The sequence below is a fragment of the Macrobrachium nipponense genome, chromosome 4 (genome assembly GCF_015104395.2).
Source record: "Macrobrachium nipponense isolate FS-2020 chromosome 4, ASM1510439v2, whole genome shotgun sequence".
NCBI classification, from domain to species: Eukaryota; Metazoa; Arthropoda; class Malacostraca; order Decapoda; family Palaemonidae; genus Macrobrachium; species Macrobrachium nipponense.
Genome location: NC_061100.1, coordinates 24,724,254 through 24,751,884, shown reverse-complemented (window position 1 = coordinate 24,751,884; position 27,631 = coordinate 24,724,254). Strand labels below are relative to the sequence as shown.

The following is a 27,631-nucleotide window of genomic DNA, read 5'->3' as shown; positions in this document are numbered from 1 at the left end:
AAATAAACAAGAAGACATTTTCAGTTGTATATATATTCACAATCAGCAATAACATAATCCTGACATAACATGGTTTTTAAGTACATGAGAGGCCTTTTAAACTCACACAAACTGGTATAGTGTACTACAATTAAAGCTGGGAATATCTCACCTGCTCAAGATTTTCTCAGTACGATAGTTGTTCTGCTGCATGGCATTCAACAAGTTGCTATTCAGGCTCAGTTGAAGATACACATCAGACTCTGGTACCGCACACTCCAGTGGCGTTTGTTGCTTGCTGTTCAGAACATCAAGCCTTGCCCCTCTTGATAGGAAGAGCACGACAGCATCAGTATGATTCTGCCTTGCTGCTATGTGTCTTAAAATACAGAAAATCAATGCATTAGATTAAGGCACTGATGTATTCTTCACATAAACACACACATGGACTTCCACAATAATCAAAAGGTAAACAAGAAAAGATACTGGAATAAAGACAGCTTGTCAAATGCACACCCTAATTATATCATAAAAAAAATGAAAAACTATTATTATTGCTATTGTTATTATTTCAGAAGACTACCCTCTATCAAATAAACTTCACTACACAGAACAGCCATCTGGAGGCCATCAAGTTTATATTGAAATTTCTCAATCCCTTGAGTAAGTTTCTTTGTAGGAACAGATAAATTATATTAACAGCTGTCCAAATTTCATTTATTCCTCAACTTTTTGGTAGTTCTTTCTACCATTTACTGAGAGGAAAATGAAGCCAGGGTTACCATCATAATTAATTAAACTGACCAGACCACAAAGCTACTTGAGCTCTCCTGCAGCTGGCCATAAAACAATAAATAGTACTGGCATATTATGTATTCAATAGCTGCAAATTTTCAGTATTTATCAATATTATGATATGTTGAAAAATACCACAAAATACCGTAATACAACCATTCAAAGATGGGTAACACTGAAAAGACTAATTAAGAGTAAACTTCATGCTTCTTGCTAATACCATAAGCAAGAAAGCAGTAACAGGTGAATAATGAGCCAACAAAAATTATGGGAGCTATCACTGCTTTGTTCGTTTGCATATCAACAAGGAATTGCCACCCACTTCTACATAAAATAAACTTTAAGACATAGTTTGACTACTGTGTGAATTTACACAAGTATAAACAAAGAATTTTCGAAATTGTTAATGGTTAACAACATTTATACAAAAATGTGATTAGTAATGAGCTTTTTATCATCATAAGTGTTTTTCTCACATATGCATCATAACCTATTTACTACACACCATTAGAGTACTGTACACAAGGAAATTTTAGTCTTTTGAGAGAAAAAGAAATGCATACAACTAGTTCTTTAACAACACATTCAAGAATCAACGAAAAATTAAGTGTCTTACAATGGTGTGTCTCCATGTGCATTCATTGACCTGAGTGAGCAACCTCGATCCAATAACATAGAGCAAATTTGGGTTGAGCCTGAGAATGCAGCCCAGTGAAGGGCAGTGTTCTGTTCAACATCACATAACTGGGGATTGCCACCATGGTCCACCAAATACCTGGAATTGAAACAACAGCTACATCCAGAGCCGTAAAGTGATTTCATAACTGTAGTATACAGAAAGAAAAATATTCTGGATATGTAAATATCAAACTGCATATTTCACAAGTGAGAGAAAACCTACTGCTTACTTAACAACATTGATATATCTGTTCTCTGAAGCCCAAACTAAAGGTGTCCAGCCTCCTTCATCTTGGGTGTTGATAGAGTGACGTGTCAGTCGACCAGAATCCACTATATACTGACACGCTACGAAATTCCCACACTTTGCAGCCAAGTGAAGGCTGGTCATACCTTCTTGGTTCTACAGAACAGGATGAAAAGTAAAACATTATTATATTACATACTAATGAAATAGCCAACTATATAGTATACATTTTCTATTTAACTTGGAGCCCGCTTAATATTCAATTCACTCTGTCTGGGATTACACACAATTCCTCACTTTTTCCATGATTACAAACATTACTAACAGATATAAAAGATTACAGCAATGGACATCTTTCAAATACTCTTCCATAATTTCTAATCAACCAACCCACATACAAAAAGACAAGAGAATGTCAGCTGGGATCCTCTGGGCACCAGGATAGTTGAGAAACAAACACCTACTTGGATGAGAATTATAAGCTGGGGGCTGTAGATGAATGGAGATTTGTAAAAATGAAAGAACTGGAAAAACATGAATAGTTGAATTTCACATACGTCCACTGTGTACTATGGTGCTGGAGGCCATGACAATGCATCATATAAGCAGTTTAACACAATAATCTAAACTACCAAAAAAAAAAATTAATCAACACAGAACAAAACAACTGTCAGTTACCTTAGCCATGAGTGATGCTCCAGCTTGTACCAAATATTGTACAACTTCATTGTGACCTTTCGTAATGGCAACCATAAGTGGGGACATCAACTGCATGTCAACCATATCCAGGGTGGCACCAGCAAGGATGAGAACATGTACTGCAGCTAGAGAATTGTACGATGCTGCAACATGCAACCCAGTTTGGTTACCATATTCTTTAACTTTCATATTTGGACTGACACCATTCACTGAAAGTAAAAGAGAGTTAATATAGTAACTCTGCTATCAACTGATTATTACTTACTTCACTCTTACAATCATCAACCATAAAATCCCAAATAAGGTTCACATTTGACAAACATTAATTCCTTTTACGTTAATATGAGAGAGAGAGAGAGAGAGAGAGAGAGAGAGAGAGAGAGAGAGAGAGAGAGAGAGAGAGAGAGAAATCCTGAAATGGTAAATAGATACTGTTAGCTTGAAAAGCCACTGGCAAACTGAAAATTTAGATCTATCCTTGTTGGTTTGGGTAAATCTTCATTTCACAACAAACCCCTTCCTTACAGTGTCCAGTCTAATTGCTAAAAAATGTCCCAGACAAAATTTTTCTGAGGGAAAAAGAATTGCAAACACTTGCATCTTGGTAGATTTACAGGTCCTAGCTGTCAATCTGCTTAATACTTTCTTTGTCTTTCCTCAAAATCATATTTGTTCCTTAGCTGTGTTAGGAACTGGAACTTCAGGTAAATCATTTTCAGCTGAACAGATCCTGGGTAACTGCAGAGCTAACAGACATCCATTTAGTTCTCCTGTCAGGTTCTCCTTTCCAAAAGTGCTCTTGGGTGCACCTACATAAATGATGGGGAGCTTACCTGTAGAGGTTCCAGGTAACAGGATATTGGATGATGCAAGCACAAAGGTACCATATAAAAATACCAATTTTGTAACTAATTTGTATTTTTCATAACTAACAAACCTGAGGTCTTAACATTAGGATTTACTAGCGAAAATTACACTTGTGAGATCCAGGGATTATTGGCATCTATACCAGGTCACAGGGCATGTATACCCAGAATGCCCACGGCTACCTGTGACCCACCAGTTATTTGCCTACCGCCTTTAAGATAAGACGTGTTACTGTCTATCTGATTTAAAGCTGGTTTTTCAGTTTGCCCGTTTTTTATCCACTTCATTTTTCATTTCTTATTACCTTTTCTTTCTCCGAGTGTGCTCAGTGTGAGTGAAGAGTGTATAAGTGAAAATGAAGGCAACTTTTTAACATGAGGCAAAATGGTAAGGTTATATCTAATAATTTGACAAGTGGCCTAAATAAGAAATCAAGGATCCACAAAAGCCGAAAGCCTGAGCTAACTAGCTATAAAGATCTTTGCATGTGTGAAGGAAAATGGTGCAAAAACTGTGGTGATGTATGCACATAAGAGGTACATCATCATGGATTGCTTAACCAGTAAAAACCAGATTCTTCTTCCATAGTGGTCAGCACATCAAGATATCTTGGCAATTTTGGGATGCACATAATGAGTCCAAACAACATATTCCTATTCTGTTAGTTTCCACTATCATAACTGACTACCTGGAAGACAGATGCTTCAATGACCATATGAGGAAACCTGGAGATGTAAGAGATTCCTGTTTCCCATTCAGAATAGTCCTGGACAAGATTATACATTCAGAATAGTCCTGGACAAGATTATACATTGTCCAAAAATCTCAATATAATTTTCACTAGCTGAATCAAGAATGGTAAACTAATCTACTTTTCCTGTTAATAGGACTGGCTAGGAAATTTTCCAGTCAGAAGACAATGCTGGGCCAACCTCACTTTCGAAGATTCCAACAAAATCTTCTCAGAGGAAATTCCCAGAGCAATTTCTAAGCAGAGTTGATGGTCTAAATTCCATCTATATCATGCTATTTTAAACGCTTTCTTCAGCCGGTGGAAAAGGAATTTATGCACTTAATGCTTCCATAATTATCTTGCATGTTTCTTTTGGCATCAAGAGGAGCTGTAGGTCTGCATTATCACATTTTTTAAGCAAGTCGCATGTCACTCTTATTTGGCAGAGTTTAGGCAACTGGGCCAACATCTTGAAAAAAAAAAATCCCCAAAAGACTACGAAACTTCCAATTGGGATCTCTCTTTGATATTATGAAGCCTTATCAAGCCTACGGTATGCTCTGTCAATCACCCTGCAATATTTTTTTTATCACCCTTAATAAATTTTTGTCTGGGATATTTTGTAACAAAACAGGCATAACAAGCAAGGGGCTTGTATGAAAAATAATTTAAAAATAGCAATTTGCAACAGAACAGTTCAAAACAAAATGTAGACTGTGCTATGATAGGAAAATGCAATAAAAATTTCTGTACAACAGCATTAGATTATGGAATTCAATAAAATGACAATCAATATTACAAGATACTTTAACATGATCACTGAGCTGAAGTTCATACACTGTCATACTAATAGCCAACACTACAGCGCTGTTTTCTCAACTCAACAGCTACATTCACCAAAAAATTATGTTCAGTTTCTTTTATAAACAATTAGAAAAGATAATTTTATAAGAACAAGCAAAATTAAACATTTTCCCTAAAATACAATACAGAACATTTTGTAAACACTCACCTAAAACATATAATAACTTCTCCAAGTCATTTTGTTTACATGCCCAATATATACCTTTTCCAGAGGGCCTGAAAAAAAGTACCAAATATAACACACTTATAGAAAAGCATTATACAATTATACAAATCAATCACTGACACCGGAAAATTTTATCACTAAAAGCACAAAATTTTCCACAAAAACACTAATAAACAAACTAATGGAAAACTGCAAGTATGAAAGCTTACATAAAATTAAAAACAGTTTTACTGCTTGAGATCATTCAAATTACAAATAAAAAAATCACACCAGTTTTCATTTCATGCACTACCTAGTGATAATAAAAGTGCCATTTTATACCAAATTGAAAATACGTAACGGCAAAACACTGCTTAAACTAAAAACAGCAAAAATGTCCTACTCCATCTGCATTTTCTTTAAAAAAAAGATCATTTATCTTAAATAATATGAATCAAAAGGTTACATCTCATATCCTTAATCAACACAAAACCATTAATTCCCTTTGGAAGATGAACAATGTGGTTGATTACATATTACATTATGCTGATCAGAAAAAGGCTTATCCAATGATTATCAATTCAACAAAACCACAAATTACTGACAATGCCTCTATTTAACATTTCTTTCAGTACATGCCAGAGAAAAAACCATCCAAGATTAAGACACTCGTAACTATTTTTAATTCAGTTGTCTGAAAGCCTAGCCCACAACTGGGACAGACATTTAACCCCACAATTATATAACCTACTGACTGCACACAGCTACTCAAAAGAGAGACTAAAAACTCTCATTTACACCCAGTAAGAACGTCTAGAAGTTTAACTTCTACATATTCAAGCAACTATTAAATCCACCTATAACCCGCTAATATAATCCTCAGCTGGTCTTAATGTTCATCTCATTTAAGTCATAAATCAGGTAAAAGGGACAAGTAATTTTCCATTTTAATACATATGAATGTTGGGGTAGCAAGAAATAAATCATGCTATAGCAGATTTGTTTTATAAGAACCTATACACATTTATCATTCAATACACAACCACAAGTATATTGTGAATCTTGAGGAAAAGAGCTCATTGCCTACAAGGTGAGGGATGGAGGAAGAAATGGCATTTGGACCAAAGTTCTACAACTGGGTATAAATCTCTAAAAATACTATAATGCAACTATCCTTGCTTCTAGTCTCATTTCAAAGGATCCCCACACTGGAAAAACTGAAGAAAGAAAAAAGGGCATTCTTGCAAGTTTTGAATTAATGGATGAAATGCATGAAAATTATGCAGATTCCAAAGAACTTGAAATTTGAACATATTAAAAATTATTCATCTATAAATTTTTATACAAGGTTAAAAGCCTGGATTAAGTGATCACTTCTGCAATGAATGTATAAACAAACAAAAGAAGGCTTTCATAAAAATCTTTAAGTAAAACATCTAACGAACAATACATGCTGCAAAACTCTCACTAAAAAAAAAAAATTATGAACCTGGATTATGCTTTGGGATTCCTAATCCTTGGTCACAAGGCATGAACTAAAAACCTCATCAAGGTAAACATCTCTAGTAATGCCACAATTCTACTAAGATTTCATATTAGAATAAGACTTCCTGTATTAGAAAGTAACAAAATAGAGAATATATTCCTCTTTTAGTAAACTTACTTTATATTGAAGGACTTTCCAGAGTTAATAGATCTTATAGCTTCCTGAACCTTCTGGCGGTGAAGTCCCAACGGAAGTCTTTGGGCTGAAATAACAACGCCATTCAGGTCGAAAGTTGGTTCATCCTCAGGTATTTTATCAGGATCAGCTGCTGGTTCTTCCTCCATCTTTGACCATGTCATTCTTGCAGAACTTCTGTAAAAATTACATTGTACAGGAAAATTCTATTTTCTCCGATTTCCAAAAATACACAAACATACAAATAGTAAACCTGAATTTGCAGTAAAGAAACCAGACCTAGTTCATCTAAAAATTTTAATTCATATAAGCGTAATACACCTCACGCCTAGCAATTATTTTGTATAACATTAGATTTGCAATCCTGTTAAGGTATAAGTTTGTCTAACTGGCTTTAACTGTAATTAAAAAAGAAAAAAAAACTTGTCTAACTGGCTTTAACTGTAATTAAAAAAGAAAAAAGAAACCTGTTAATGACCCACAGCTCATATCTAATCTTTCATTTTTATTTTTCTTAAATCTCATATACATAAATATCTTATTAATTAAACCCCTTTTCAAAATAATCAGGACTTCATCTGTTTTTCTGCAATGAACTGAGAAATCAACAAATTGGGAAAATGGGTCTGCTTGTTTGTCACTTTTTCATAAGTTGTATTTCAACAGAGATCTTTTACATTCACAGTTCCCTGATCCCTCGCTGTCGAACTTCTCAGTTCCAGGGGTCCTTTATCTATCACTCCGTTGGGTTGTGGAACAGCCTCCCACAGGATATTGTTTGTTTGTTTGTTTGTTTGTTTGTATGGTGCTTTTACGTTGCATGGAACCAGTGGTTATTCAGCAACGGGACCAACGGCTTTACGTGACTTCCGAATCACGTCGAGAGTGAACTTCTATCACCAGAAATACACATCTCTCACTCCTCAATGGAATGGCCGAGAATCAAACCCGCGACCACTGAGGTGGGACGCCAACACCATACCAACCACGCCACTGAGGCGCTTCCCCACAGGATATTGTGCAATTGGAACTTCAGAAGTTCAAACAAAAATGCAAAGCACGACTATCCTAATGTACAGTTCTTCTTGCATTTTAACATATTTTTATCCATTTATTTTTTCTTTTTTTAATAAATGGGATCTCTACTGTCTCTTACTACTTCTTAATGAACACCATAATCTTTGGAAGCTTCAAATTTCAAGCCAATGGCCCGGGCCCTTGTGGGCTTGTTCCATATGAACATGTTTCATCTACTGAATAATAATAATGCTGTGAAAATAACTAATCTGAATTATAATAATTTTTGCATGAATACAGGAAACAGGATTAACAGAAGATGCAAGTACTTTATTTTTTCATGTATCAAACTGAAGTGAACTTAAAAAACTTATGCTCATTCCCTTTTCAAATAATCTTACTCTGCATCTTAACGACATGAATGCATGAACAGCATGCAATATAATACATAACTATTCTCAAAACATGAATTAATACTTACTCTTTTCTCTCCTGTTGCTGCTTTAGATATATAACAGGCTTCCTGTTCATTTTCAATTCTAACTGAACTTCTGTTGGTGGCTGATCACTTCCACAATGAGGACAAAGAGTGGATTTTGCCAGAACGAGAGCGCAGAGTTTGTGGTAATAATGGCGTACACCATTCTTGTCCCATCTGCATTCATTAAAAACACCCTGCAGAAGATTTTAAGAAATGTACATTCATAATTCGTAAAATAGCTTTGATGTTTCATAAAGAACTATAAGCCACTAGGTGGATGGATGGATGTATGAGTTTTAGGGCAAAAACCACTAGGTGGAATAAACACTAGTTCACCATTCTAGGTAGAAAGATCAAACATGACCTCACATCTTCCTCTCCAAAACAAAGAACATATAGTACTGAACAGTATTTCACCACCTAAGCATAGAAAATAATACAAATACAAATGCCAAGGATGGAACAGGTCACTCTTGTAAAAGATTTTCTATGTAGGACAAAAATGGTAAAACTTGACGCTTTTTTTAAAAAGAGTTATGTTGCAAAATTTCTTCATCATTTTATAAAAAGACTGCCTATGTTACTGATTTCTCTGCCTTACACCGACTTTTTAATTTTAACTATTTTTCTCAGCCTTTCCTCTACAACCTTCTCCTGAACATTTGTACCCTGCTCAAATCTAATTCCTCAGTAACCAATAATTCAGGCTGTCATAAGTTAAAACCTTGATAAGATAAAAAAGATTCATGACAGTATTAAGTCAATATTTGTATGTTATGATGAGTCAAAGTGCCATAGGAGGCAAATAGGTTGGATCTGGTGGAAGAGGTGCAAGGGTTATGGTGATATGGATACTTGGGATGATGAAATACAATTGTTATTACTGAAAATAAAAAGAGAGAGAGGTTAAGAGCATTAGCTACTCAATAAAGTAGCCTCAAACTCGTGTGGGGTGTCAGATAATCTGTTTATTGCTGAAATCAGGAAGGTTAAAATACTACCCTGGACGAGTTAGCCCTCCTAAGGTTATATTCAAAGGAATTCCAAACAAAAATAACAGTAGTGTTTAAGTGCATTAAAGGCTTTCCAGCCTTTAATGAATAATGAATTGCAATTTCACTGACACCATGAAAAGCATGAATAACTGACAGACATTTGTGTCCTGTATGAAAAGCATTCATAAAACTTTGAACACTGTCTCTTCACCTAAATCAGCAGATAATAGTGTTAATAAAGTGTTTCCTAAAACAATGACAAAGCTTTACAACCTTATAAAATGTGTGTGAAATGGTCATAAAATCAAATGATTCTTAATATATCTACCTATTCAATATATCTTTAAATACTTCTAGTTTTACTGGTAGCAATCATAGTGTTCAAATGTGCTTTTTTTTCAGTAACACCATTATGGGGTCTGAATTATGGATGCCACTTCAATGTGGTTAAGAGTTGCAAGAAAAAATCTGAAGACTGCATTACCATTTCTGACCATGCAATATAGCATGATGCTTTCATTACCTGAGTACAGAAGAGACCACACCAAGGACAACAATTGTGAAGTCTTAACCGATGCCTGTGAATGTCACAGATAAGCATGAAGGGGATCTTGTCGCTGACACGAACATACCTGAAAGACAAGACAGCTATAATACCTCTAATTTCAAATTTCAAGCTGCCGTCAAGTAGAAACTCTTAGCTAAGTAATTACTGAGTAAGTAACATAGATAAAAATTAAAATTGTGAGATTATACGACTTCATAAACTAACTGTAAAAACAGAAGCCACAGACAATCCTATTATATCTGTATATACTTCATATACACGTGGTAGATACGATCTTAAAATGCATTTACTGCTCTCAGTAATTATAAAACAAAATAATTAAACCAGACTTCTGGGTTACAGGGCTAGCCCACAGGGTTTGTCAATTGCTTAAGATTCTGACAAAATTTCCCCAAGGGACTTTTATCCAAAACGTCATCTGCTGCTGACTGAAATGGCCAATCATACAAAAACTGTTGACATGAATCAATGCGGGGTAGACCTTAAGTATCATTGTGCTAAACAGGCATGCCCAATTCGCAGATGATTTAACTCCACTACTACTACTTTTGTTTCTTTTGTATTGATGATTGCAATACTTATCCAACCTTTTATGAATCTTTAAGTGAATTTTGATGACTACTACCTACGGAGGATTTTGCACTTTAATTTCCAATCATCTGATCACTTTTGACAGATGACTTCACACCTCTTGCTTCTATCACCAATGTCCAGTTACTTGTAAAGAACAAAAATGTCTGAAAAGTGGTTTTCCAAACATCACACCATAATGCATTCAAAGCATCTAATACAAACATTACTAACACAGTAACTGTCCCTGATGACATCAACAACACAGGGGTCTATTCCTAACCCTCTACCACAGGACTTTGCTCGAAGAGCAAAACCTGTTTCTGGGGATAAAAGTACATAAATTTTATTGCTGTAGTCATCCTATCTGTGGGAGATAAATAACTGTTTATTGAGTAAAATGACGAATTCTCTTATATGGTATCTTGAACTGGGAACTATGTTTCCTAATAGACAGTCTTATCACTTTTGAGTCTAATTTAAGGGTAAATATCTGACAATAGCCAACGAGAAGATAAGTATGGGCTCTGAAATTCAAACTTGCATGTCCTTGCAGTTGGAAGACAACAGGAAGTAAGAAATATCTATCATTCCAGAATTTCTGTTATATTTTGGCAAGATAAAAAATCAGCCATGGTTAAGACACACAAAAACAGTCACAACCCTATGCAGAGCTTTCATGTCTGTAAGCAATGACGATGTTGCTACCCTGGTAGTGTGCATTTGTAAATGATCACAAGCATAAGCACAGTACTTTACTGAAGTGTAGTGCTTGCAAGTGATGCTGTTGCTGCTTACTTGGTATCATGAATTTGATTAATTGTGGTGATGCTCTCTTAAGTTCTTACTTTTTGCACTGAGCTATCTGGTATGCATAGTTTCATATTTTGCTTAAATTGACAGTTTTTACTAAGCTACCTGGTGTGCATACATTCACATTTTGCTAAAGTTTACAGGTTTTATCATTTTAAAATTTTCAATTTAAAATAAACATTGAAATATTAAATCTTACCTATGATCAGTCACAACATTGCAACAACCAATCATGCGTCCATCAAATGAGTCGACAGCCTTGCAGTACACATCTCCAGTTATACCATCAGCGATAGGATTTTCATTACCTTGACATTTACACAGCACGTTGGTCAACGTTGGTTCCGCCTGTAATTGCAAATAGAACTGAGTAAACTAATGTTCATAATTATACTGAAAAGCAGAAGAGGAACATGAAAAAAAAAACCATACAATTTTATTACAGACTGACACACTTAACATCAGCAAACTATGCGTAATCATGAACAATAAAATGAATGATTACACTAAGATAAAAACCAGATGTCTTGGATTCTGACATTTTGCTCTTCTTGTGAAAAAAATTGGAGAAAATTTATAAAATTTTCTTAAAGTTAACACCAAACAATACGCACATAATATGATCTCACTAGTTTAAATTTTTATCTTCATAAGAATTCAAGACACATACACCAGTGAAGAAATAACTCGTAACCTTGTGAAATCTCAAACAGTGTATAATAAATCAACTCAACACTTACTATACATTTCAAGTTCCCAAGATAATCATTCCTCTTTTAAATTACAGATATCACATGAGAAATAAGATCATAATGCTGATAATATTTCATAAGTATGCAAAGTCGAAACAAGATCTTGGAAGAGAAAATATTACTAAGGAGGAGGGAAAAACAAATATCAAATACAGTATGTAGAGATGATAATAAGCTTCATTAAAAATACAAATGAGCACCACAAAGAAAAATAAGGGAATATTTCAAGACTCGAGATGTGACACAACATAAAAGCAAAGCTTACCAAAGAGAAACTGAAGGGATTATTTGAAAAAAAACCCACATATTCAAGAAGTCAACAAATCTGTCAAGTACTACCTGAAATGGTGCATCCCAAATTCTATTTGGGCAAAAGCACCAAACAATAGGATACCAAATGTTGAAAACAGCAACAAATTTACTTCACGATAAAAAAGTGAGATTAACACCAACTGTTTTAAAGCCCCATGCTAACATATGAATATCCCATCTGACAAGGAGCAGAGTGTATTCTTCAACAGTTGCTAACAATAAGATTTTTTGACAAAGATGGTGGCAACACCTCAGAGTGTAATTTAAGCAACATGTAAATGCCAAGTCACTAGGCACGACCTCTTAGGATCTTCTAAACTGTGGGGAGCAAAGATGGTGGGAGGCTTAATATTATCAGTTTTCTGGGAGCAGAGTCTACATGACCATTTCCAAGCAAAGAATTGTTTCAATAAACTTAAACCCTTGCTAAGAGAATGTTTCTCTGAATGACTTGTGCTAAGCTCAACGGAGGTTTTAATGAACAACAATGAAGTTCCACTTTGAGGGGAAGAGTACTAAAAATTTGAAGTTCTCTTATGTTCTTAAAGAAATAGCCAAGTTCATATAAATTTGTCCAGTGGGTGGAATAAGTTTGTTTCTCCCTCATACGGTAGAGCTGATAATAAAAGAAGTGGCAATAAGATGCAAGACTTCTTTATGATAATAACGAAAGTCTCACTTCACCCATTGCAATGCTACGGTCGATTTCTTCATAGATCAAGCAGTGTGTAATGACGACAATCCTCAAAAACTTCCAAGATCAAGCAGTGCGTAATGACAAGAATGCCGAAAAATTTCCATGTGTGAAGAATCAATATTTGGAGACTATAGCCAATCCTGCTGCAGTGTGGTTGTTGAAAATGGATCCTGAAGTCTCCTGTAAAGGTCCGCCTGATGTCTACATACCACTCCAATTAAGATTACAGGAATGTTACAAGAGGCCTTTTCTTCTGTCCCTTTGAGAGAAATGTGAGGCTAAAGGCTACTCCAATGGAAAATTAGATAATTAATTTTCTGGGCATAAAGACCTGGATGTAGCAAAAAACATCAAGCCATTTTGTAATTCAAGAAACTGGAACCTAGAGATTCTAGATGCTACTTCATCAAGGCCACCAACTTATTATAACAGTAACCTGGTACAAATTTAGGAACCAGGAGAGAGCATCTTTTAATATCAATTAAAAAAAGAAGAGGTGGCTAATTTACTTTAACCTCACAGTAATATTATATACTAAATTCAACCAAATATCAAATACTACAACAAAATGAAGATGTCACCAGCTACACATATTATTATGTAGTCTTGATAAGATTACATATATCCAAAATTATTAAAATAACCTACCTGCAATAACAGCCTGTGATAATTATCATTTTGTCATATCAAATTATAAACACAATTAAAACGTAAGGGATAGGTGGGCAGAAGATTGACTACATACTACTTAAATGAAAAAAATGTTAACTTACAACATAAGAAGATTTCGATGCTATGGGTTTTGATGAGCCGTTGCCAGCACTATCAGGAGATCTAGGTGGGGCAAAAGCAAGGGGATGGGGTGAGCTATTTCGACTAAGCCTTTTACTCTTTCTGACGCCCTCCACCGAAGAAACTCGAGTTTCCCCAACTGAATCACTAGAATCTGAATTCTGTCCTTCCACTCCCAGGTCTTCTAATCTTCGCTTACTGACGCTATGGCGACGTCTGACACTCCCGCGCAAATTATGTTCACTGAGCGGAAGAGGTTCTTTAACACTTTCATCATTCAGTTCTTCACCTATTTTTTCAGACTCTTCAGGTACATTTTCAATTGTTGTTTCCTTCTCTGGATGCTCCTCACATTCATCCTCATAGATCTTCTCTGAATTCTCAAGGGTCGCTTGAGATGGATCAGCTGCTGATGCATCGATAACTCCTTGTGGTGCACCTGTAGATACTGATACCGAAGGTTGATCTTCTATTTTATCACTCTTTTCTTCAGCTTCTTTCAAGGGATCAGGGATGTTCATGACATTATGAAAGCTTTCAGTATTTTCTCCATCAATGGAGGTCTCAGGCTTTTTCATTTCTTCATTACCATCCTTCTGCTCTAACATACTTCCATCAACAAAGTTCTCCTCAGGTTTTTCCATCTCTTCATTGTTATCACCATGCTCTATTCCAGTTTCAACAAATTCCTCAGATCTTTTTATTCCTTCATCAATATCCTGGTGCTCTGCACCACTCACATTACAGAAACTTTTTTCAATGACTCCACTTTCCATAGTAGGCTTTTCTGCATCCTCCGTGTGTGTCAGAGCCTCTGCAGAAACAGCACTCTCCATCTCTTCAAAACTTTGGCTGCCAAAATTACTTGTGTCAGGTTCCATCATTTCAGTGCCAGGATCAATCTCCTCCTCTTCTTCCTCTATATTTTCACCATCTTCTAAATCTTTACCCAGTTCTGTTTCATCTACTTCTAATTTTTTCCCCTCCAATGTCTCATCGAGCCTTAATTCCAGATCGGCTTCACTGGAAGGTTCCAACACGATATTTTCTTCTGCAGCTTCTTCTATTCCAGCCTTCGCTAAAGTATGACTCTCATCCTCATCCTCAAGTGGAAAATCTTTATAAGTATCAGCCTCGACTTCCGGTGGGTAATCTTTTTTAGTATCAGTTTCCAACTTAAAATCTTCTTGTTCTTTATTAAAACTTTCTTTCAATGCATTTTCTGCTGAAGGTATGCATGCCACCTCATTCCCTCCTGAAATTCCTTCGACACTTTCTTCTTTTTCGACAATGCTTTTGATGTTTTCAGTTTCATCAAATTTCTTGACCTCATCTGCCTCTAATGCAGTTTTTTCTTCTACTTTGGTCTCTTGCGTGCCAACATCTTCATTTGCTAATTCTGAACGTTCCTCAGTGTCTTTAACATCTTCAGCTGCCACATCATCAACAGTTTCATCTGCATACTCATCTCCACATTCTTCTTGGCTTACCTCATCTAGGGAATCTTCATCAAGAACGTCTTCTCCAGCTTGTGTCTTCATGCTGTTCTCCAGTTCTCCATCTTCATTATCATTATCAACGGCATCTGAGGTTAATTCATCTAAAGCATCTGGATCTTGTGAAAGCTGTTCTGATGGCACATCCTGAGAGGAAGAATCTAAGGATTCTATGTCAATGTCTTCTGATATGACGGAATCCGTTTCCTGAGAGGTATCTAATCGAGTTGTCCCACTAGGTTTCCTGCCTCTACCTACTCCAGCAGTAGCCTTCTTCTTCTTATTTCCAAAAGAATATTTCAATCCTTTGAAATGCTTCTTCTTTTTCTTGCCTGTCTTTGTAAATAAGTCTGATTTGACATTAGCATCTGCATTTATCTCTACATCCATATCTACTTCTTCTTTCTCAACATCTGGCAAACTATCTTCTGGTTCTGTTTCCTCAGCTTTTACATCTGTCTCTGGCTTTATAACAGTTTCTGATTTCACTGATGTGTTCACATTTGATACAATGTCCTGCTCTTCTTTCTTTCCTCTGCTTGGATAAGATTTTACTGCTGACCCTACTTCTTGTTTTTTCAAAACCTCTGGTACAGTGAGTTGCTTCCCTCTCTTGTTTGCCTGTGAAGCCTCAGTACCAAAATCTCTTGAAAGTGAGAGACGTTTTCTCTTAGTTTCTGAAGCTGGACTTGGATCTCTTTCATGTGGAGTTGTGCTTCTCCTTTGCTGACCGGGAGACGTATCAACGATACTGGTCTCAGATTCTGAAGACTTTCCTTTAGCTTTCTTTTGCAAAACATTTACTGGAGAACTTCTCTGACTAGATATATCATCAGGAGTAGGCTTTTTCCCACGACCTCGGCCTACCCCAGCTACTGAAGGTGATGGACTATTTTGATTAGCAACCTGACCTGCAACAGTTTTTGTTTTGCCTCTTCCCAGATTTGCTGCCCCTGGTGAACTGGTAAGTGAACTATTATGACTAGAATTAGCATCATCAACAGTTGCAATTTTCTTTGCACGACCACGACCTGCAGTCACAGGGGAAGTAGTTAAGCTTCCAGACCCATCTGATCTATCTAGATTGAGCTTGGGCCTTCCTCTTCCTCTCTTTTCACCAGAATCTTCTTTTGATGAAATCTGACCACGGCCCTTGCCACGTCCAGCAGGACTCGGGGTTGAAATGTTACTTTCAGATGAGCCTCTACCTCTGGATCTACCTCGACCAACACCTGGTGAAGAGGATTTTGGACTTTCAGTATGCTGATCTTCATCTGCAGTAGATTGGAGTTTTTTACTTTTAGCAATGACACCAGGTGACTCAGTGCCAGAGTCATTATCTTGGTTGCTTTCAGACAAGGTCTTTTCTCTTCCTCGACCTTTCTTACGGTTCTTAGGGATGTTTTTATCACTGCTGGTTTCCTCAGATTTCGATTCCACCTCAGACGCCTCTGAGACACTAGCAGTATCTTCACTAGAGTCCTTTTCATCTATCAAGCCTTTTCCATTTTTCTTCTCTATTTCACTTCGCATTTTTCTTGTCATAGTAGGAGGTACATTTGTTGGAACATGAGACTCTATTCCTTCTTTCCTGATTTTCTTGAGAGCATTTGTGATAATATTTCCACTTGTAGGGATGTGAGAGATCTGAGATGGAGGTGGAGGAAGAGAAGCAAGGACTTCAGATGTCTTATCTCCTTCTAAAACATCACTCTTACGTTTGCGAGTCAGTCTAGGAGTCCGGTTCCCTCTTCTAGATGCAACTATGACAGACTCATCATGAATGTCAGCAGAGTTAAACTGTTCAGACATTAATTGTAGCAACTTCTTCTGTTCACCACCTTGTGATAGGGTCTCCATTTTTTCAGCAGATGCGTTGCTTTCCCTCTCCTCCTCGTCCTGTGAATCCACTTCAGTTTCTTCTGCTTCCTCACTCACATCATTATCGTTATCGTCATCATCATCATCGTCATCAGTGGCAGTTTCTCTTGAATTATCCTCTTTAATTTTGGAAGCAGTTGAAAATTTCTTTGACCCTTCCTGGGACTCAACATGGAAAGTCTTAGCTTTACCACCACTTTTGTGATGAACCCAGCGACTTTTTCCCCTAAAAGTGAAAGAAACAAAAGGCATTACTGAATATGGAAACAAATTTTTAATGCTTAATCTTAACAATTCTTATATTAGTTTAAACATACCATATCTTTAAATAAATTATAAAAATATTGATAAATGCAACATGAAATTTTCAAACATTTATTGGTACTAATCTGGGTTGATACATTTTAAAACCAATATTGGTACTATCCTGAGTTAGTACATTTTAAAACCAATTTAGTCCTACCAGCATAAACTATATAAACACAATACTGTGAGAAACACAATAATTGCTCTTAGAGATTTGTGCTTCACTGACATCTTACTTGTAATAATCATTCCCTTGAAAATAAAATCTAATGCAATAATCAGGGAAGAGATAATTTAACAATTAGTCATAAACAAACATTACACTCTAACCAAACTTGCACAACATATAAGTTGGGAACAATTGTACCCGTGGTAGTGGTTTCACTCGCCCCAGAAACCATACCAACACCTTATAATAAAGGTGAGCGAGCCAGAATATTGTGGCATTTCCAATTTAGCGGTTCTCTGGTATTATAACAATATTTTACCTTAGAAATAGTGCTAAAGGAACCTATTTCACTGGGCGACACGGGCCCTTCACCCAGAAATAGATTTTTCCTACGTCAAAATTCCTTTATTCAGCTCAGCTTCCTAATGAGTTATGACTTGTTTCACTGTACTTTGCATGGCATACTGGAAATGGTACAATGGTAAGAATTGCAAATGAACCATCAAATCCAGCTACAATACTTTCCTGTCTTGCATTTTTCATCTGTTCCTTTTCATCTCTCCTTACTTAGCTGGTTCTAGCTGTGACCCTTTAATAATGTTCCTGAGGGTTGAGCATTGAAAATTTCAATATGGCCATTTTTTTTATCTCAAGATTGGGTAGTTAATCCTGCTTTATCTTAGCCCATATAAATACTGCTTGTTAGTAAGGATTGCATGAATCACTCTAGGTGATATTAATGTTTTTTTTGTGGTGATTTTAATAAAGTACTGGGTAGTTTGACGTGACCACTGAATCCTGCTGAAAGACTACTCTTGCAGGGCATCCTTACATAATCAGTTCTTGAATGATTGGATCGATTGGATTATAGAATTTAGGCCAAGAGCTGGGACCTACAAGGTCATTCAATGCTGAAAAGGAAATGGACAGTAAGGTCTAAAAGGTATAACAGGAGGAAAACCTCGCAGTTGCACTATGAAATAATCGTTACACAGTGGAAAGTCAGATGGAAGAGAATATGAATGGAGGTGCAGAAAAAGGACTGAAAGAGGTTGCAGCTAGGGGCTGAATGGACACTGCAAAGAACCTTGAACAATACCTTCACGGGGGTTCTGGAATGAGAACTAAATACTGGAACACAGTCAAGAAGTTTGGTAGGTAAGCGGGAGGAGGTTGAATGTGAAGGGATGAAATGCTGACAACTGAACAGAGCTGCTGAAGGCTGAAAGTTCACTGCAAAACACACTAACAAGAAGTATTCATGTTGGCTGAGATAAAGCAGGATTTGTAATAAGTGTAGGGTTGATAGACTGATCTTAAGATAAAAAAAGCCACATTATGCGATGGGTCACATCTAGAACCACAAGCTGAAGTTACTTGTGAACTGCTCATACTGGACTGATAACTACCATCTTTTCAAACAAATCATTGGAATACATATTCTCACAACTAATAACTACAGGCAGTCCCCGGGTTACGACGGGAGTTCCGTTCTTGAGACGAGTCGTAAGCTGAAAATCGTCATAAGCCAGAACATCGTCAAAAATCCTAAGAAAACCTTAATTTTAATGCTTTGGGTACATTCAAAACTATGTAAACTGCATTCTTATTGCATTTTTCATCAAAAAAACCTTTAAATATTGATTATTTTGCAATTTTAGTGTCATATTTCATCTGCCAGATCAGCGTTTGTAGGCGTCGTAACTCTGGAGCATGCGTCGTAACCCTGGAAATAATTTCTGATGAATATAATTGAAAAGCGTTGTAACCTCGGAACATCGTAAGCCGAGACCGTCGTAACCCGGGGACCGCCTGTAGTGTAACATACTTTTATAAGTTAATAACACTGCTTATAGAAAATATAAAAATCAGATTTCCTGGACATTTGTACCTTAAAAACTAAAATACTGTAATCTGATTACTAATCATATTCCATAGTAGTACTGGGTTCATACTTAAAAGTAAGATATGCAAAGAAAAAAAAAAAACGGATAAATAAAATGTAAAACAAAACAGTATTTGACCACTATGAACTTACCTCCCTCTTTTTTTCTTGGCCCAGTACCTCCTCAGTCCAATGAGGCGCTTATCGGCGATATAAGAGCCCTCAAACATATCTGTGGAGAGAAAAACGAGAACAGTTAGAACATTACTTCAAATTTGCAAAAGAACTTTCACATTTTACTGGAACATGAACTATAGTTTAAGCAGTATAAAAAAAATTACTGGAATTAACTAAATCTCATAAATTCTTGTACTGTAGCTAATCATAAAGAAAACTTCATGTACTAAACTCTTGCAGTCACAGTTAATCCAGCCCAGAACTACAAACTTTACTGTGTTGGAATGGTATCTACAGTTACTTTAATTTACAAAACCAATGAAACTGAGTATGGAAGCTAAATTTATTTTTCCGTTCCATCGCAAAATTCAAAAAATAAACAAGAATATTTTACATATGATTTATGTGCTAGTAGCAGAGAAGTAGATATTTTGAAATTTATCAAATTAAGACAATGTACTAGAAATGATTACCAGGTGAGAGAGAGGAAAAAAAGGGGGGTGGGGGAGGGGGTAGTCTACCCATTAAAGCTGGTCACAAATCTAACATCTAACATCTGTGATCTACAATAGTATTGGGAAGTGAGATTCTACATGAAAATTTAAAGGCCTGCACTTACGAGGGAACACTTAACATGTTTTTAACAAACTTGCATTACATTCCAATACAATAAACAAATTTAAATACATTCTGCCAAGTTCAATGCACTGAGGTGAAAGGATACCCAGAAAACCTTCTCTGCCAAGCTGAAAAGATCCAGTAGTACAACAATTAAATAAGTGGTGGTACAGTACTTACACACTGTGGCAAGATATCACAAAGGCCAGCTGTACCTGACAGTACATATACCACAAGATCAGAATATGAATGGCACACTTTGAGCGACATCTGTAACTCAAGTTATCTCATGGTTTATTGTATGGTATGGTATCATATTCATATCCCTCTGCATGTATAACGAATCTCTAGTAACAAGATACTACCTTCCACATGAATTAATTCATGTGATCATGAATGCTTGCAAAAGAGGTGAACAGAGGAAATGGTCCAGTATAGGGAAGCACCTTGAATATGGACATATTAAGTCTATGAAAAAATCAGGAAATATGGCAACACTCTAAAGCCTGAGGCAAATTGCTGAAAATTAGCATCTGTCTGAAGACCAGAGTTGCATTACAAACAGATAAGAAGGGAGATGGTAACTCTTTAAGAGGCCAATACCTACAAAACACATCAATAATAAGGGACTTTACGTCTGTACAACCAACAACCCTTTATATCTATGTGAGTCACTACTAAGAGCTACACCAACTGCCTGACCTTTTCATTGCGAAGTTCAAGCAACTGAAGATCATCGTTGGTTAGTAAAATAGACATTAATCATCAAGATCTATAGTGGCTCTCAAAAGATATCTTGCATCATCCTTTAAGCTGTGAGGTTAAGCATTCATTGTCTGAGCAATAATACTGTCTATGTTTTATGTTTGAACGTCGTCCTAGAGCAAAATCATTAACAAATGACATACTATCATGACTGTTTGTGGCCATGTCCATGTTCAATGACTGACTACTTATGAATCTAACATCAACAAAAGTCATCAATTCTGAAAATATTGTATATTAACTGCTAAAATATGAACTTATGAATATGACATATATGACTAACAAAAGTAATTTGCAATAAGCACCCACAAGTAACAAATGTAAAAATGATTCTTGTAACGCACAAAGGAGTTTCCTTAATTCTTGTCGAATCTCCTTACACAGTCACCAAAAATTAATGTCACGTCACTCAAATACTTTGAAGACAAGAAAAAGTAAGGCCTTGACTTGGCACATTAATCATAGTAAGAGGACAAACCAGCTCTAGGAGTTATCTGCCAGTCCATAAAGAATCCCTGCACCAAATAAACCCTTAAACCAAAGTGGGTTTACAATTCTGACCAGCATTCAAAAGAAAGCCCTGATAGAGACAAAAAGTTGGCAGCTGTTGGGTCTATAAAATTCAATCTTCTGTATCTACTATGCCAAATAAGATCAGAAATGGGAAATGGTATTATTACACCATCCTATGCCTAAGTATTTTGCTTACTCATTTAAAGGAACTGACTGATAAAATAGTAAATGTCTGGTCAAGACACATCAGGAAGGCTTGTCTCAAGGATAAATAGAGCCTTTAGTACTACCTGGAAAGTCTGGGTTAGAAACACTCATGGCAGGAGTTACGTAATACAATATACCTACATGACAGCCAAAGTAGCTTCAGAGTTTCCTTGTTGCACAACCAGTTAATGATTAGAATATTCAAATGAAAACTGATCCATTTAGAAAATTCTTGGCAGCAGTTGATGGGGGATTTTCCTTTTGCAAGGTTCAACATGGAATGAGTTTTCTCCACTGCCATGTGTACTGTACACTTTCTGCTTGAATATCCATCTGATCCAGGTCTGTGATATTGTTTTCACAATCCTTTTGGCATTCCTACTAATCTCCATCCTACTAATTCTCCATCTACTACTTCTGATCAACCACTACTCACTCAGTTTCATCACAAGTCCAAACCATCTAAATTTTTTTAGATCTAAGGTCTACTAAGTAAGAGCATTGTCTGCCATCACAATAGCTTGGGTCATTGACGCCAGATTTTTTATTCCTACTTTCAATCTTCATATTTTTGTGTAAATCTCTTCAAATCTCTCATTCATGGTTTTCATCAATCTGTGCCAATGATTTTCTTCAGTCTACCTTTTTACTCTTAATTTTTCCTTTCTCCAAATTTTAGCCGTCATATGCTTTTTTTATCTATTTATTTATATTTTTTAACAAACCCTTGATCTTATGAACATAAACTGAATATGGGATAAAGAACAGATACTACTTACTTCAAGTCCAGTTTTCCGTAAGTAGTATCCCTCTACATGGATGATAATCTGTCTTAAGAAAGACAACCATCAATGCAAGTCTCTTGCAAAACAACTATAGACACCACCCTACTTACGAACATTCAACTTACAAACGTTCCAAGATACAAACAAACAGGATCGCAAATTAAAATTGTGTTGAGAGCACTCCCCTTTGCCACCCGTAAGTTCAAATTTTGCTTTGTGCGCCTATTCTGTACGTAGTGTATTGTGTTTCAGGATGAAAACCATACAGTAATGTATTAATTTTATATCACAATAGGTATGAAGAGTACAATATCCAACTTACAAACAAATCAACATACAAATGGCCGTCAGGAAAGTAACTTGTTTATAAGTAGGCTGGTGTCTGTAAAGGTAGAAATATACACTGCAGTGAGCAACAGGCATTTCTGATATAGTATAAGACTAATAAAGTAGCTGGCACAGCAGTATTACTAAATGGAGTATACAAATTTCCAAGATTTATATAAGGCAAAGGAAGTAAAAACTGTCATTCAGAATACCATAAAAAAAAAAATTAGATTAGAACGACTCTCTCGTCGGGTATAACAAGCTTAAGAAGCAATGCGTTCATGATTACTAATATGAATGTCATGTCCCTTTTCTTCGTGTTAGCTTACCTTAAAGTGCACTGGTGGTAGCCAATGTGTTACGTGCACACACTAATCAAGTAAAACTCAAACCACTTTATCAGCAATACCCATTAAAGGTGCAAAGTGAAGAGGAGATGAGGGGCGGTAATAATGAAGCCAATGCTTGCCCTTTGGTGTTATGAGATACCCGTGGCTCTAATAATGTTTAATGATGAGTAAGGTAAGGAATATCTCTGGTGCAAGATACTCACCCGAGATGAGAGCTCAGTATTTCTTCAATCTATTGCTGACCCTACAGTCGGCCAACAACCCAAAGTTCTGGATAGTACTGTACAGAATAAGTAAAGTAAGAGGTCTGTACTATACAAAAACATACATAAAGAAACTTACTCCCCATCCCTGGCACAAAATACTAGGTTACATGACTTTCCAAAATATTTTCACATGAAACAAATAAGTCTTTCTTTCTGTGACATTAATTAAGCTTAGACACACTTATCATAAAATATTTCTCTACATAAACAAGCTGACTTAGAACCTATCAGATAACTAAGCTTTGACCAATAAATACATAGAAAATTAAATGTGAACTTTCCTGCAATGAACACTGGTACGTAATTTTATCTAGTTACAAAAGACCTCAACACTCCAGTTAAAACTTGCTCTTGACGCTTTCAAAACCCATAAGTTGACATCCTTAATTTCACAAGACTAATCTTCTATGTCACAATTAAAATTCTTAAAAATTCATGCAAATAGGGGATACATGGCCAATGGAAATAAACCATTTTATCCCTATCAACTAGCGACTTTCCGATATCTAGTCAGCTAAGTAACCAGAGATGGTAACCCACCTCTTTACATTCTACAGTACCCAATTTTTCCTTTCTGGACAGTCTACTTTGCCTACTGGCAACTGTTATGTATAATTATAGGGTTTGTACTATTTGCAAGAAATTAAACTATGCAGAAGCTATAGAGCAGAACAATGAAACTGGAGATTTTTGTACTGAGGCGAAGTGACAGAAGGAGGCATCACCAAGGTGTCACAAAGAACTTGACGTATGTTGAGAAATCAAATACCAGTACTACTGTGTATTTTGAAAAATAAATGCTATAAGCCAAAGTTGGGTGATTCTTACCGGTCAATTAAAATAAAAACAGCCTCTTATATTTTGCACACCCATATACCGAATACAGGCAGTACATGATACATCTCAGTCATTGCAAACCCTTTGCAGTTTCACTGTAACTGCATTTCAGTCAAAAGCCCCCAAAAAAAGGGAATCTTAATGATTCAAATACACAGGTCTGTGTCACAAACCTTACAGAATAACCAATATCTATTTAACAACGCTGAGTCTGAGGTATACGAAAAAGCAAATTGCCTCAATGGAAATAGACTAAGTCGTCATCTTCATACCTCTGCCTAAGAAAGGTACAGTAATTATGTAGGTCATGGAATAAAACTCCTGGCAACTTGAGAACCAGAAATATTGGTGGAGGAAAGATACACAATTTCTTTAGCTGTCAACAGAGCAAAAGAAATAGAAAATTAGAGGCAGATAAGTAAAAACCCACCATACAGTAAAGGCACTGAACTAGTCTAGGGCTTCCCACTTAAAAATATCTCTATTACTCAGTTTATATACAAAGGGTAATTCGAAACTAGGAAAAAATTGTGTGAAGGGTTGAACAGCAATACATCTCCAGTAATGTAAAGAAGGGGTTGAGTGAGTAATGCAAAACATAATAGCTGAAGCATGACTAAAACGAAGAAATACACCACAGGTTAATAAAGTCCCAAAAGTTGAGAGGAGACTTACAATTAGTACAAAAGTCCTGTATTACTGTAAGTAGCAGATGCGTGGGCACCGACAATGAAAATGGAGATTCTGAAGAGGTATGGCCATAGAATGCTCAAATTCATGGCTAGAGTACAGCATGAAAGCTGCATTATAAATAATGACTTAGTAGAGCAATGTAGTCTCAAGACACTGGAATACAGACAAAGCTCAAAGACTGAGATTGTTAGGACATGTGACATGAAATGAGGAAAAGTTGATCAGAAAAGCAGTATATAAACATGGAAGTAGCGGGATACAGACCTGTAGGAAGGTCCAGGAAATCATGGAAAAGAGAATATACGAAGACCAACACTTGATAAGATGTTTGGCAAATAGATTACTGGGTGCAAGATAGTGCAAAGAGGTCATTTCATTTTCAACCCAATAAAGAGAAATGCTGATGTAAAAACATTTATGACGATGATGATGAAGGTTGTCACAAGATTACATAATCATTACAAAGAATTGGGTGTAATATTGTACTCAAATGCAGGTATGACTCCTGCTATCAAAAACAGCAAATGCAAATAATTTTAATGTTTATGCTTCAAGTGTGAAGTGTATTTACAAGACCAATATTAATGATTCATTTGCCCTAATGCCTTGAATTCGGGTGTAACAAAAGCTTATCTGCATAAATTAATTGATGACCTTCCAAAAATCGTTGAAATATTATCTGAAGTTAAAAATCTTCATCAATTGCTTTGAGTCCCTGGTATATACAAGGACAGAATTCTGACATTAATGTGCTTAAACCTTCAAAATTAATATAGTAAAATTTGAAAACCATACATAAAATATAATTTTAATTTGCTTTGTGCAAGCGATGTTTATCACACTTCTTATCATTAATCATTCACACAAGTTTAGTCTTTCCTTTCCTCAAGCATATTTTCATTTCTCTACCTTTATCTAATGAATTCTAAAAGCAAATCCAGATACCAGCACATCCTCCACAAAGCAACACCCATGAACATAACATTAACCATTCATTACTGTAACAATGGAATGTATGCAAAAAAATTAATCCACTTTGCTTCTCACAAATAAAAGAAAAAAACGACTGAGGAGCTTAGCGAGCTGGTGAAAAGGTGTCATGCCAACCACATTGTTAGAACCACAAATTGTATTGTGTGAGTTAGAGACCAGGAAAAATAGGGGATTGGAGAGCCATACACCATGAAACTTTAAGGCCTGCTATGGAATCTGATGCATATTTAGGTATAAGCAGCCAGCACTAAACATTAATCTAAAGAAAATTTCTAAGAATGCTAAACAATCATCATCAAAACAAAATATTATCCTAACCCCTTGACTTATGCATTCCACATAAGTAATTCTGCAAGACAATGTCATACGGCTCCTCATTAAAGTATGTTGTTAATAATTTTTCAGAAAAATTTAATGTTCCTAACTAAACAAACCAGAATCACTTTACATTTACTTGTTCTGCCACAGACAGAGTGAGATGAGTACTAAATGCATGTACAGTACTGTAATCCCCTGACAAAACTACAAGTATGTACTACCAGTAATGGTAATTTAGGAAAAGGGACTTAGTTCCTTAAAAGACATCACAACAAAAATTCCTCAAAATTGAAAAATTAAAACTACTGTAACTGTGAAGAAGTTATTCACGTCCTCTGCATAATATTTGTTTCTTTTATAAAAACTCCTAACCTCTTTGGATTGATCCCTTTCATAATTCCATTTTTTTTTTATTTAATTACAATATTGCTAGGATGGAGAAAGAAACTGATAGCTTTGTCACAGTGACTTTCAGTTCTTGTTACATACAGTTCCATTTGTCTACATTCTTCCACTTTGACTGTATGCTTTAAACAAATACGTACTACTAAGTTCTAAGTTCATGATTTCCTTTACTACTTTATTCATTCATTTGTAATGTACTTCGACTGATGTACTATAGCTCTTTAAAGTTCTTCCTTCTTTTCCTAAATTTCTTGCCTAACACATCTATCTACTATATGTTTACATATGACACTGTATCTAAGAAGTACTATTGCAAATAGGTTTGTCAATCCGGTACAATCTCAAGTCTCCAGGATTGGTTTACACAAATGTATAATATACCCACAGTAAATAACCTTTTAATGGAAGTGAGACCTGAACTAATTCAACAGTATGTAAATGACAATGATAGAAATTCATGTGCATTTGTCGCAAAAAATTATCCTAACATATAATGCTCTTGGCAAGCATGAGACAGAAATACCAACCATACCATTCAGGATTACAAAATTTGACTTTAGAAAACATTAGACTAAACCAAATATAGTACCAAATTGTGTAATTTTATTGTCAACATCATGGTGACTATTTCTTACCTTCAAAAGGTCATCCACAATGCAACAAGCCTGCCTAACTGAACATTTTGTTGAATGGATACAGTATCAACAAATCTAATACTGCACTGTGTATCTATTAGTAATCCTGACCTTTAGAATATTAATGTGGATACAAAAATAACTACTGCACATCATAAAAAAAGAGCAGAATGATGGGATTTCAAACTAGGGTATGAGTACCAATGACAATGCAAATTAGATCTCTCTTCTCCTTGTAAAATCAAACATGAATGAATTACACAGCTAAACTCAATTAAATACTACCTGGCCATTAACATACTTTTCATACACACACACAT

At 35.8% G+C, this 27,631-nt stretch overlaps 1 protein-coding gene across 7 annotated transcripts in view; it reads right to left on the bottom strand.

Moving 5' to 3' along the window:
* The window catches only part of LOC135210806 (dentin sialophosphoprotein-like), an 89,749-nt gene that overhangs the window by 14,584 nt on the left and 47,534 nt on the right, over window positions 1-27,631 (bottom strand). For 3 of the 7 annotated variants that reach the window (XM_064243669.1, XM_064243675.1, XM_064243674.1), the window contains 11 exons: window positions 19,576-19,654; window positions 13,667-17,288; window positions 11,332-11,480; window positions 9,705-9,813; window positions 8,187-8,380; window positions 6,671-6,865; window positions 5,011-5,078; window positions 2,378-2,607; window positions 1,683-1,855; window positions 1,391-1,549; window positions 152-358 (listed from right to left, as the gene is read on the bottom strand). In XM_064243669.1, coding sequence (XP_064099739.1) covers window positions 152-358; window positions 1,391-1,549; window positions 1,683-1,855; window positions 2,378-2,607; window positions 5,011-5,078; window positions 6,671-6,865; window positions 8,187-8,380; window positions 9,705-9,813; window positions 11,332-11,480; window positions 13,667-17,288; window positions 19,576-19,654 — 5,185 coding nt within the window. Of the gene's footprint in view, window positions 1-151; window positions 359-1,390; window positions 1,550-1,682; window positions 1,856-2,377; window positions 2,608-5,010; window positions 5,079-6,670; window positions 6,866-8,186; window positions 8,381-9,704; window positions 9,814-11,331; window positions 11,481-13,666; window positions 17,289-19,575; window positions 19,655-22,809; window positions 22,870-23,367; window positions 23,445-27,631 lie in introns of all 7 variants that reach the window. The other 4 variants (XM_064243671.1, XM_064243673.1, XM_064243670.1 and 1 more) reach the window with 2 other exon arrangements.